The sequence below is a fragment of the Rana temporaria genome, chromosome 2 (assembly GCF_905171775.1).
Source record: "Rana temporaria chromosome 2, aRanTem1.1, whole genome shotgun sequence".
NCBI lineage: Eukaryota > Metazoa > Chordata > Amphibia > Anura > Ranidae > Rana > Rana temporaria.
Genome location: NC_053490.1, coordinates 428,422,439 through 428,436,124, shown reverse-complemented (window position 1 = coordinate 428,436,124; position 13,686 = coordinate 428,422,439). Strand labels below are relative to the sequence as shown.

The 13,686-nt window shown below is 46.5% G+C and overlaps 1 protein-coding gene across 1 annotated transcript in view; it reads left to right on the top strand.

The window, feature by feature from the left end:
* Window positions 1-13,686, top strand: part of LOC120927532 (myeloperoxidase-like) — a 34,002-nt gene that overhangs the window by 8,854 nt on the left and 11,462 nt on the right. Inside the window, exons 3-8 of the mRNA XM_040338274.1 lie at window positions 3,264-3,357; window positions 4,155-4,330; window positions 4,481-4,601; window positions 11,980-12,109; window positions 12,435-12,641; window positions 13,121-13,442. Coding sequence (XP_040194208.1) covers window positions 3,264-3,357; window positions 4,155-4,330; window positions 4,481-4,601; window positions 11,980-12,109; window positions 12,435-12,641; window positions 13,121-13,442 — 1,050 coding nt within the window. The remainder of the gene's footprint in view (window positions 1-3,263; window positions 3,358-4,154; window positions 4,331-4,480; window positions 4,602-11,979; window positions 12,110-12,434; window positions 12,642-13,120; window positions 13,443-13,686) is intronic.

Below are 13,686 nucleotides of genomic sequence, written 5' to 3'. Positions count from 1 at the left end.
AGGGATGGTGGGAACCCCCGATAATGAGCACAGCAGAAGTACAGCCCCAGGAACTCGGCACAGGAATGGTGGGAACCCCTCATAATGAGCACAGCACAGGGATGGTGGGAACCCCTCATAATGAGCACAGCAGAAGTACAGACCCAGGAACTTAGCACAGCACAGGGATGGTGGGAACCCCCGATAATGAGCACAGCAGAAGTACAGCCCCAGGAACTCAGCACAGGAATGGTGGGAACCCCTCATAATGAGCACAGCAGAAGTACAGACCCAGGAACTTAGCACAGCACAGGGATGGTGGGAACCCCCGATAATGAGCACAGCAGAAGTACAGCCCCAGGAACTCAGCACAGGAATGGTGGGAACCCCTCATAATGAGCACAGCAGAAGTACAGACCCAGGAACTTAGCACAGCACATGGATGATGGGAACCACCCCCTCATGAGCACAGCACAGGGATGGTGGGAACCCCTCATAATGAGCACAGCAGAAGTACAAACCCAGAAAGTCAGCACAGCACAGGAATGGTGGAAACCCCTCATAATGAGCACAGCACAGGGATGGTGGGAACCCTTCATATGGGGTTCCCACCATCCCTGCACTGACTTCCTGTGGCTGTACTCCTGCTGTGCTCATTATGAGGGGTTCCCACCATTCCTGTGCTGTGCAGCTTTGGCCCCGGCACCCCGCATCGGCCCCGGCACCCCGCATCGGCTCCGGCACCCCGCATTGGCCCCCGGCACAGCAACCCGCATCAGCCCCTGTACCCCGCATCGGCCCCGGCACAGCACCCCGCATCGGCCCGACACACCCCCCACCGGCCCCGGCACAGCACACTGCATCGGCACGCCGCATCGGCCCCGGCACCCCGCATCGGCCTCCGGCACCCCGCATCGGCCCCGGCACCCCGCATCGGTCCCTGCACACTGCAGCACACCGCATCGATCCCCGCTACATGGATTCATTTGACGGGCACAGCAGATGCGCTTGATGGGCGCAGCGGATGCGCTTGACGGGCACAGTGGATGCACTTGACGGGCACAGTGGATGAGTTTGACGGGCACAGTGTTTGGCACAGCGGATGCGCTTGATGGGCGCAGCGGATGCGCTTGATGGGCGCAGCGGATGCGCTTGACGGGCGCAGCGGATGCACTTGACGGGCGCAGCGGATGCACTTGACGGGCAGAGTGGATGCGTTTGATGGGCACAGTGTTTGGCACAGTGGATGCATTTGATGGGCACAGTGTTTGGCACAGTGGATGCATTTGACGGGCACAGTGTTTGGTACAGTGGCTGCGTTTGCCGGCAGAACAATTATTTGTATGGGGTACATGACATTGCACAGGTGACTTGCTATTGCACGCCCCCCCTCCCCCCTCGCCAAGCTCTGCTGCATCTGTCCCTCCCAGCAACTCTCCACCTCTGCCCGCCCCCTCAAATCTATAATACAGCACAAGCGTGCATTCTGGGCGTGGGGGTGGGCGGGGCCGTTGTGGTAATAACATCCCTCCGCCTTCCCCCCTCCGCCTCCTCCCCCGCCCCCCTCTGCCTGCTCGAGGTTTTCAAGTGCGGCTTGCACTCGCGCATGCGCGGTAGAGCCCCGCGATTCGACGGACGAGAATCCTAATGCTGGAATTGATCTCCCAGGAGGTATAGCGGCGGCGGCGGGGGGGGGGTAGCTCAGCCTCCCGCCGCGGCGGGGGCGATTTTCAATCATCAACAACACAGTGAGTATCAAAACCAAAAAAAAAATAATGTGCCAAATGTGTTTCAGGTGGCATAGGAGCAGGCAATGCACAGGACTTAAAAAAGAGGGTGGAACTCCGCTTTAATGTCCGTTTACCAGCAGCAGTGTACATGAAGCCTTATTGTGTAAATTTATATTGTTTATGGTTTGCTTACTCTGATAATCAGATTAAGAAAAGCAGCCATAAAACGCTTCTAGGGTTGTCTATTAATAGATAAAAATCAGGGCTGTTACTGATTACAATTTTCGTGTTAAATTACCGTAATCGATTTTTTTGAATCGATTAATCAACTAATTTCGATTAATTATAACTGTAATGTCGTCATCTCCCCCACTGTAATATCCACATCATCTCCCCCACTGTAATATCCGCGTCATCTCCCCCACTGTAATATCCACGTCATCTCCCCCACTGTAATATCCACATCATCTCCCCCACTGTAATGTCCACATCTCCCCCACTGTAATATCCACGTCATCTCCCCCACTGTAATAACCACGTCATCTCCCCCACTGTAATATCCACGTCATCTCCCCCACTGTAATATCCATAGACATCTCCCCACTGTAATATCCACAGACATCTCCCCCACTGTAATATCCACGTCATCTCCCCCACTGTAATGTCCACATCTCCCCCATACTGTAATATCCACATCTCCCCCCATACTGTAACTTCCACATCTCCCCCCATACTGTAATATCCACATCTCCCCACATACTGTAATGTCCACATCTCTCCCCATGCTGTAATGTCTACATCTCCCCCCATACTGTAATATCCACATCTCCCCTGTAATGTCCACATCTCTCTGCTCTTACCAGAATAGAAAGCACAACAGAAAACACAGATGACACAACAGGCGGATGATGATGATGTCAGATGGCTCCAGAGCTAGGCCGAAGCCGTGGCCTTTCCTATGGGCGAGACTGCGGAGCTCAATCCGCGGATCATACCGATCAAAATAATTTTGATCGATCAAAGAAATTAACGATTAATCGAGGAATTAATCGTTAATTTCCACAGCCCTAATAAAAATATAACAATGCAGTAGAATATAGCAATTAAAGTATATTAGAAGCCAATAGTTTTTATTTTAGAATTCGATAGAGTGGAGAGGGGTTAGAACCTTTGTTAGGTTTTATTGCTGGGGAAATTCAACCCCTATATTTCTGATTGTCGTAAGGAGGTGAAGGGAAATTACCTAATGGGACATCTGTTCTGCCTGTAAGGGGAATATCTTTCACTTCTGTTGTGTCTCTGGGACAGGAAGTAAGGAGAATTCGCAATAAGAAAAATTCAGAAAAATTACAGGCTTTTAGACATTCCCTACTGTTATTTATGTGGGGAAAAAAACAAAACAAAAAAAAACAATATCTACAATATTAAAGTGATCTTATGTAACCTTATGTCAGTTTAGACCAGAGCAGTTAAAGACTACTGCTGTTTGGTTGCTAATATTCACTGATCCAATATTAACCTGTCTTCTGAATGGTTACATGTTTGACTTTCTAGATGGAGTGGAAGAGTTGGACAACAACTTTATCCTGGATTCACTCCAGCAAGCAAAGAAACTTGTGGATGCAGCCTACAAACATACCCGCCAAGTGTAAGTTCCCTTTTTCACCACTGCAAATTGTATTGATGAACTAATATATCAGCTTACCTTAAGTTCATTATTAGCATATACAGTACTATGATTTTTAGAAATATATTTTCAGAGGTCGTGGGACAACTGCAACGGATTTTAGCATTGGCTTATTGTTAAGGGCACAACCTCCATTTCTGAAAGGCAGCAGAAAGAATTTATTTAATTTTTCATAAAAGTATAATTATATTTAGATGAAAACATCAGCACTAAGCCTTGGTTCACACTGCTGCAACCCCATTGTCGTGCCCTTTCCAGCGTGACTAATGCAGTGCAACGTGCTTATGACTTTCATTAGACATTTGAGTTTATGGGACTCTAAGTTGCATCAAAGTAATGCAGGAACCTTTTTAAAAGTTGCTACGAGTCAGATTGATTGGAATGGCTGCTTTTGTAATAAATTTGTTTTCACTTGTAATGCAACTTCTTTATGTGTCGCAAGTCACATAGCGAGTCGCAGCAGTGTGAATCAGGGCTAAGGGCTAAAAAAATTGTTTAGAAAACTTAGCATTCATAAAATAGGCATGTTTAGCTAGTAAACGCAAGACTTTAACAAGAGTAGTCCCGGCAGTCTTTTTCTTCATAATTCGGGTTATGTCTGATCCATGGCCAATTGGATACTTATTTCTGTACAATTACTCAGGACTTTACATGGGTTGTGGATAGGCCTGCGGTGAGCATATATTGTATTTTAAAAGTTTATTTTAATGAACAACGAAAACTTTGGCAATAATAACATGCACATTTTATAATTTTAGACTTAAAGAAAGACTGAGATCAGGCTCTATCACCCCTTCTGAGGTCATGTCATATTTTAAGCAGCCTGTGGCCTCAAGCAGAAATCACATCCGAGCTGCTGACTACATAGAGACCACCTATGACCTTCTGACGGAGAAGTTAACAAGTTTTTATAGCAGACCCTTCAATATTTCAGGTATCGTTTAAAAAAAATGCTGACATTGTTGCATGGAGAGTTAATTAGTCTGTCTTGGTTGTGCGACTGGATTTTAATAGTTTGTTAGGAACTACTGAAATCTAAAAGTTTAGGTGCTTTCATAATTAACAGAATTATTTTATCCTCTAGACTTGCTGACAGTAAATCAACTGGACATGTTACACAAGGCTTCTGGCTATGCTTTTCTGCTTCTTCCAAAGAATTGTGCAAATGATCAATACCGCACCTTCACTGGAGAATGCAACAACAGGTGGGAGAAAGAAAATGAGCTGTTATGGCAGCTCTACCCGACAGACAAAATATAACATGTCCAGGGTTTGAGTATAAAGTTTTTAATGTTTTATTTTTATTTTTTTATATATAAACGTTACTACTACTGTAGCTACTGAATGATTGTAGCATCACCGATGTTTGAATACAATTACTTTAATATGGCCTTTTATAAAAAAAAAATTGAATGTGACAATTATTTTTCCACCTGAGATTCTGAAGCTAGGAATGTCACAGCCATGCCCTCTATGTATGTACAGTAATGAGGTTTTAGTATGGTTTACAAATGATTTTCCCATCAATAGAGAAAAAAATAAAAATAATATACGGTAAGTTCAGAAGGTTGATTGCCATTGTTGACATGCGACAACCTTCTACAATGCTATATTTAAGCTTTTTCTGTTTTGGTCCAATAAATGTGAATACTATGCATTTATGTGTATCAAAAGTCAATAACAAAAAAAAAAAAAACGGAATATATTGCAGCTTACCAGTCCTGGTGACTTCATTCTTTTTGGTGATTCCCTTTGTTTTTGCCTGGTGAACCTGTAAGTAACACACTTCCTATCCTATAGTGACAGTTCTCACTCACCAAACTATATTAGTGGAAGAGTTGCATTGTAACTCTAGGACAGGACTACATAACACACCCCTCTTTTTCTTCATAACATGAAAATGTTATTTAGTGCACAGTGATAACTGGGAACAATGTTACTGATAAGGCTGTAACACAAGTAAAGTGTACAGACAGTTTTCACAAGTAATGCTGTGTACACAGGCTTATTTATTTATTTATTTTGTTCAGTCGGTGGGCTAAAAGAAAAAAACGAATGGATTCCCTCATTCACACCAGCAAGGTGAAAAGAAAAATCCTCCCTGCTGTGAAACAGTATTCTGACATTGTGGACTCTCTGCTGTCCGAATACACTGATTAGCGCCTGCAGCCAGTTGGCTACAGGTGCTGATTAATTAAAGTTTTCCAATGTGGCCTTTCCACAGAAGTCAATCTACTGACGGACTTCTATCAAACACGGTGGTCCATATCCGGATTGAAATTCAGGCCATTCCCTGCCGAACGGGCCAAATTTGAATCTGTGTGTAGTGTACCCAGCCTTATTCTCAAAAGTTCTGATGGGATCAATAGATATTTCTTTATCGTACATCACGGGACACAGAGCAGCATAGCCATTACATATGGTTATATAGTGTACCTTCAGGTGATGGACACTGGCACTCTCCGACAGGAAGTTCCCTCCCTATATAACCCCCACCCATAGTGGGAGTACCTCAGTTTTTTCGCCAGTGTCTTAGGTGTTGGTGCACGTTGAAGGTTGTGCCTGCAGTTTGTCCTTGGGACCAGGGCCAGCCGACCGGATCCGTCCAAGGTGCTTCATAGCCAAAGTGGACGGTACCCAGGCCCCAATTCGTGGATGGGGTTTTGCCTATAATGCCTCTCCTTGGAGGGCTGGACTCTGGGTTCCAGGACTGGGTTTTTAACCTATGGATACCTGCTGCCAGTAGTGCTGTATAGGTCCAGGTGTGTGGTGTTCCTGACTTGGACCCCGGTCCCTGAAGGTCTATGACCATACCCACGGTGAAGGGGGAAGATTGGGCCTCTTGCATGAGCAATACCCTGCGGCGTGGAAAGGTAAGCGGGGGGCCTACGGAACTTGGTTTGTCAGTAGGCCCCCCACAGGGGACTCTGGGGTAAAGCCTTTTTTATGCCTCTGTGCATGGGCTAAAAGAGAAACCACAAAGTCTGCATGACTGGATGGCTCAGACACCCAGGTATACTGTTCCTCTGGCTGGGCTGGTAGACTGCTGCTGCTGCTACAAGGTGTTTTGCTCCATGAGATGTAAAGGGGCATGTCAGGTTTAAAAGACTTACTTCCTGGTTGTCTGTGTGTGTCTTCCAGCAGCTCCTGGGCTCCTCTCCCCACATGGATTCCTGCTTCCTTCAGAGCGGCGTCGGGAGCGCGCGCGCGCGCGTGCGCGCGCACTGTTATAGACGGCGGGGCACGCCGACGCTGCGTGGAGGGGGCGGGGGACGCCCGGGGAGTCCCCTCCCCTCTGTACATCAGAGGGGAAAACTCTATTTAGCCTGTCAGTCTGCTGAAGGCTGTGAAGGGACACGGAGCAGCGATGCTGAGCTGAGCAGGATAGGTTTGCCTATGTTATGCTGACACAGTGACACCTAGTGGCCGTTTTTTTGTACACACCTTACTAAAGAGCTGTTTAAGCTCATATTTTCTCTAGAAAGCCGGTGTACTAAGTAGCAGTCAGAGTACTTTTATTATTAGGTGCTCTCCTAGCCCAGCATTAAGGGAAGCAATATTAAGATGTGATTAAGCCCTTGGGGCACAATATTGTTATCTCTTGTTAGGTTTTGGGAAGTTTAGTTTCTGTCTAACATTACCCTAGCCTAATTTTTTCCTCATTTATTTAAATGTGTGTTTTTCTCCAGCTATTACAGTTGGTTGTATATTAGCGGAGTATCTCAGATTTGTTTATTATGGCTCCTAAGGGTGCAGGGAACGCTAAAAATGCTAAAGGTGTTAAAAAGCCAAAGGGTTCCCCATCGGGCTCGGAGGATATTCCCCAAAATTCAGCTGCCCCTACCTCCCCGGAGGATCCGGAGGTTGCTGCCCTGGGTGAGCCATCGGGGTTGCTAGGTGCTACGGCTGGCCCTATTCAACCAACTCCTTCCTATGTCACGGAAGAGATGTTAGCCTCCACCTTGGGTGGATTTGAAAAAAGGATGGCCGCTTTTATTACGGCCTCTTTATCCGGGAAGAAGCGGGCTAGGTCCCCGTCTCCCAGGTTTGAATCTCCTGAGGAAGATGTCCTTTCCACTGAGGAATTGGAAGATACAGGAGACCAGGCCGAGGATCACCTGGACCATTTAGGTTCTGAGGATTCTACTATAGAAGAACCTTTTTCAGCTTCTCACGCAGAAAAACTGTGGGTTCAGTCCTTAACGGATATGGTGCGGTCAGCTTTTAAGATGCCTTTGCCTCAGCCTCTGGCTTCCGCTGTGTCCTCATTGGGCTCCCTAAAGGCGCCCCAAGCCAACCTGGTGTTCCCGGTTCATCCTTTGTTAAAGGACCTGATATTTCAGGACTGGGTTAAGCCAGACAGGATTTTTTTGCCTCCTAAAAGGTTCGCAGTTATGTACCCTTTAGAGGAGGAGTTTTCGAAAAAATGGGCTGTCCCCACTGTTGACGCAGCCATATCATGTTTTAATAAAGCTTTAACGTGTCCAGTGGACAATATTCACATGTTCAAAGATCCTGTGGATAAAAGGCTTGAGACCTTACTGAAGGCATCCTTTGCCACAGCGGGGGCAGTGGTCCAGCCAGCCGTAGCTGCCATTGGCGTCTGCCAGGCTTTAAAGGACCAGGCAAAGCAGGCCCTAAAGGACCTCCCGGCTCAACAGGCTCAGGACTTGGCCGACCTACCTAGAGCTTTATGTTTTGCGGTAGACGCTATCAAGGATTCAATCCAACAGGCGTCCCGCCTATCCCTGTTTCTGGTTCACATGAGAAGATTACTTTGGTTAAAAAACTGGTCTGCAGAAACCCCCTGCAAAAAGCTCCTTACAGGATTCTCCTTTCAGGGAGAGAGATTGTTTGGAGAAGATCTTGACAAATATATTCAAAAGATCTCTAGTGGTAAGAGCACCCTCTTGCCGGTTAAGAAAAGGTTCCGGGGTCCCTCTTTTAAGCGTCCAACCTTTCCAGTTCCAGGTCCCTCATTCTCTAGGCAGTATCGACGGCCTCCTGGACGCGCAGCTGCAAACAGGCCACAGGGGCAAGCTGCAGGGAACAAGAGACCGTGGAACCATAAGCCGGTTAAGGCTGCCCCTAAGGCAGCCTTGTGAAGGGGCGCCCCCACTCTCTCGGGTGGGGGGAAGACTCCGGTTCTTCTCGGAGTTGTGGGGGGCCAAAGTTACCGACCAATGGGTTCTGTCCTCAGTGACTCAGGGGTACAAGCTGGAGTTTCGGGAGTTCCCCCCTCCTCACTTTCAAGCGTCAAGACTTCCAGGCGACCCTCAAAAGCAGGCATCACTTCTGTCCGCCCTAGAGCGACTCCTATCTCAAGGAGTGATTATGGAAGTACCAGCAGGGGAGCAAGGACAAGGGTTTTACTCAAACCTCTTCATTGTCCCGAAGCCAAACGGCGACGTCAGGCCTATACTGGACCTAAAGTCATTAAACCGCTTTTTAAGAGTCCGGTCCTTTCGAATGGAGTCCGTTCGCTCGGTGGTGGCCGCCCTTCAAGGAAGGGAGTTCTTGGCCTCCATCGATATAAAGAATGCGTACCTGCACGTTCCGATTTTCCCAGGCCATTACAGGTTTCTGCGCTTTGCCCTAAACTATCGGCATTATCAGTTCGTGGCTCTTCCGTTCGGACTAGCCACGGCCCCTCGGGTTTTTACGAAAATCCTGGCCCCCGTGTTAGCCATCCTAAGGGAACAGGGCATTCTGGTCATGGCCTACTTAGACGATCTTCTGGTAGTCGACCACTCAGCGGCCGGCTTAAATCGGGCAGTGTTGCTAGTAGTAAACTGCCTAGAGTCCCTGGGTTGGGTTCTAAACCGGGACAAATCGGCCTTACAGCCCACAAGAAGGTTGGAGTATCTAGGTCTGATTTTAGATACAAGACGACAACGGATCTTCCTGCCCCAGTCCAGAGTGGACTCGATAAGGGAGTTAATCCAGATAGTCCTAAGCAGCACAAGGCCATCTATATGCCTCTGCATGCGCCTGTTGGGAAAGCTAGTGGCCACCTTCGAGGCAGTGCCCTATGCCCAGATCCATTCTCGGAGGCTACAGAGAGCAATTCTCACGGCCTGGGACAAAAGACTCCAGGCCTTGGATCTTCCCTTCTCTCTTCCCTATGCGGTAAGGCAGAGTCTGTGTTGGTGGCTAGTCACAAAAAATCTTCTGAAAGGAAGATCGTTCAGTCCCCCCTCATGGAGGATAGTAACCACGGATGCCAGCCTATCGGGCTGGGGTGCAGTCCTAGACGATTTAACCCTACAGGGGAAATGGTCAAGGGCAGAATCAGCCCTACCCATAAATGTCTTAGAGATCCGAGCAGCTCGGTTGGCTCTTTTGGGCTGGACGGAGATTCTGCAGGGCTCCCCAGTAAGGGTACAATCCGACAATGCCACTGCCGTAGCTTATATAAACCACCAGGGCGGCACCAGGAGTCAGGCAGCCCAGAGGGAGGTAGATCGGATCTTTTCATGGGCAGAAGCCCATGTCCCCTGCATCTCAGCTATCTTTATCCCCGGGGTGGACAATTGGCAAGCGGACTTCCTCAGCCGCCAACAGATGTCCCCAGGGGAGTGGTCCCTCCACCCCGAAGTGTTCCAGGACATCTGCCGGAAGTGGGGTACTCCGGAGGTGGACGTTATGGCGTCCAGATTCAATGCCAAAGTAGCAAAGTTTGTCTCTCGAACGAGGGATCCATTGGCCTGCGGGACGGATGCCTTGGTGTGCCCTTGGCATCAGTTTGCGCTAATCTATGCCTTCCCTCCAATACGGATGCTACCCCGTCTTCTTCACAGAATTCAAAGGGAACGCAAGCCAGCGATTCTAGTGGCCCCAGCGTGGCCCCGAAGACCTTGGTACTCCTTGATAAAAAGGATGACGGTAGAGGAGCCTTGGGTCCTCCCTCTACGTCCGGACCTCCTCTCACAAGGGCCATTCTACCATCCTGCCTTACAGGCCCTAAATTTAACGGCCTGGCGGCTGAGTCCCTGATTCTCAGAAACAGAGGCCTTTCAGGGCAGGTCGTTTCCACCCTTATAAGCGCAAGAAAACCAGTTTCCAGGTTAATATACTATAGGGTGTGGAAGGCATATATTACCTGGTGTGAAACCAGGAAATGGGATCCCCGCAAATATACCATTGGGAGAATCCTGGAGTTTTTACAGTTGGGAGTGGAAAAAGGTTTGGCGGTCAGCACAATCAAGGGGCAGGTGTCTGCCTTGTCGGTCTTCTTCCAGAGACCTTTGGCTGCCCATTCTTTAATGAAATCCTTTTTACAAGGTGTTATTCGGGTGAATCCCCCGATTAAAGCTCCCCTGTATCCTTGGGATCTAAATTTGGTTCTATCGGCCTTGCAAAGGCAGCCCTTTGAGCCCTTGTCCGCGATCCCTTTGGTCTTTTTGACTAGGAAACTAGTGTTTCTGGTGGCCATGGCATCCGCCAGAAGAGTGTCGGAGTTGGCAGCCTTGTCATGTAAGGCACCTTATTTATTACTGCATAAGGACAGGGTCGTTTTGCGGCCACTTCCGTCCTTCCTGCCTAAGGTGGTGTTGAATTTTCACCTTAATCAAGATGTGATTCTTCCATCATTTTTTCCAAAACCTTCTTCTAAGGAAGAGAGGTTACTACATTCCTTGGATGTAGTTAGAGCTGTAAAGATTTACTTGGAAGCTACAGCCCAGATTCGTAAGACGGACGTCTTATTCATTCTGCCAGAAGGGCCCAAGAAGGGCCAGGCAGCGTCTAAAGCCACTATTTCTAAGTGGATTAGGCAGACGATTATACAGGCCTATGGCCTGAAGGGGAAGAGTCCACCCTTATCGGTTAAGGCTCATTCCACTAGAGCTATAAGTGCCTCTTGGGCAGCGTATCACCAGGTCTCTATGGCTCAGGTCTGCAGGGCAGCAACCTGGTCATCTGTCCACACATTTGCAAAATTTTATCAAATGGACGTTAGGAGGAACGCTGATTCAGCTTTTGGGCAGGCGGTACTCCGGGCCGCAGTTTAATCTCCTCTTGTCCGGTGGCACCTCCTGTTTGGTTTTTTTCTGGTTGTCTCCCTCCCCTCATGGAGCATTGCTTGAGGACATCCCATATGTAATGGCTATGCTGCTCTGTGTCCCGTGATGTACGATAAAGAAAAAGGGATTTTTATTAACAGCTTACCTGTAAAATCCTTTTCTTGTAGTACATCACGGGACACAGAGCTCCCACCCCTCTTATGGGGAATTTTGGGATGCATATTGCTTGCTACAAAACTGAGGTACTCCCACTATGGGTGGGGGTTATATAGGGAGGGAACTTCCTGTCGGAGAGTGCCAGTGTCCATCACCTGAAGGTACACTATATAACCATATGTAATGGCTATGCTGCTCTGTGTCCCGTGATGTACTACAAGAAAAGGATTTTACAGGTAAGCTGTTAATAAAAATCCCTTTTTTTTTGCATTTATAAAACAGATATTACAAAATGTTTTCAATGGTACTTTTACCAGACCAAAAGGGAGCAAATAAAATAAATGAATTGTTGGTGATTATATACAATTAAACAGAATGATAATATTGGCCATTTGCTTTTTAGGAGATTTCCCAATTTTGGAGTTTCCAACAGGCCCTATACACGATTGCTAAGAGCCCAGTATGAAGATGGAAGATCCTTACCTCAAGGATGGACACGGAATCGACCAATCAATGGCTTTGTTTTGCCTCTGGTGACTATTTGCTCTGCTCTATATATTTTTTATAAATAGTGTATTATAAAATGATGTGGCAAAGATGTGAAAATCTTCAGATTCAACATCTGTGTTACTGTTGGAGAGTCCACCTCACTTCAATTCTGGTAAACAATATCGACAGGACAGAAAGTGAAGGGAGATCTCTCTAAAGGACTCTTACGCTGGAGTAAAAACACAACAGGGGTTCCCCAACTATATCCAAAACTTAGGCAAATCGTTTTAATTCAACATATCCTTTAAATGTGCTTAAATCTCTCTGCATCATAATGTACTTAACACTTTAAATTGTCATGTTTTTCAGGCAAGGGCTGTATCGAATGACATTATCCAGTTTCCAGAGAGACAGCAGACCCTAGACAGTCAGAGATCACTTATGTTCATGCAGTGGGGTCAGTGGATTGATCATGATCTTGATCTGGCACCAGAAACTCCATCAAGATCAACCTTTCTAAGAGGCATTGATTGTGAGCACAGCTGTGTCCAGGAGCTACCATGTTTTCCTTTGAGGGTAACTTTCCATTAAAATCATTTTTTATATATAAAAGGAGTTGGAAACAGTTTACCAGATGTAACAAACAGCACATACATTGCTTTGCATTAGGCATTCATTTCCACAGTTTGCAGTGTTTCAGTATAGAATAACTAAAACTGATTTACATTTTAATGAAAATACTTTAAAGGTACACATTTTATTTTTGTTAAACAATAAAAAGTGACAATTATTGGCTGCATATGTATTCACACCCTCAGTAAATTAGCATGTTTTTATGAATGGTGGACCATAGCCCTTGTATCATTCTAATGGCAAATGTTTTGGGGCTGAAGTGGTTGATTTGTCCTCTTTTGTACATGTCATACATACACAGAATGCTTTATCTGTCCCAGATAACCTGAACACTGTACATATGTGTATGCATGTGTGAATATAAAATATGCAAACTAAATTTGGTGAAAAAGATGGTTAATCATATGCATTTAATTTCACAGATCCCTCCTAATGACCCTCGAATAAGAAATACCTCTGACTGCATACCACTCTTCCGTTCATCTCCAGCCAGTGTGCCACAGTCCCCTATACGTGAACAGATGAATATTCTCACTTCTTACATCGATGCCAGTCAAGTGTATGGCAGCACCAATGAGTTGGCCAACAAACTTCGTAACAGGCAAAATCAGCTTGGTCTTATGGCTGTTAATAACAGGTTTACTGATAATGGGCGGGTCTACTTACCATTTAGCACCAGCGGGAATGAAGAAGACTTCTGTCTCCAGACGAATAAAACCTCTGGTCTCCCATGTTTCTTAGCTGGTGGGTAAACTTATATGGCAGATATTATTGCTTTACAGGCACAATGGAAAATAAGATTCTTATTTATTAGCTTAAAGTATAAACCACTAACTAGATAGCACAGAATTTTCATGGCTCTCCTGATGATGACAACAGGGGGGAGCATGCTTGTGTAATAGTTGTTGGGTTTGCTGCGATTCCATAGACATCTCATTTAGAGAATATGTAATTTAAAAGGACTGCAAAATGCTGGCTAGATTGTATA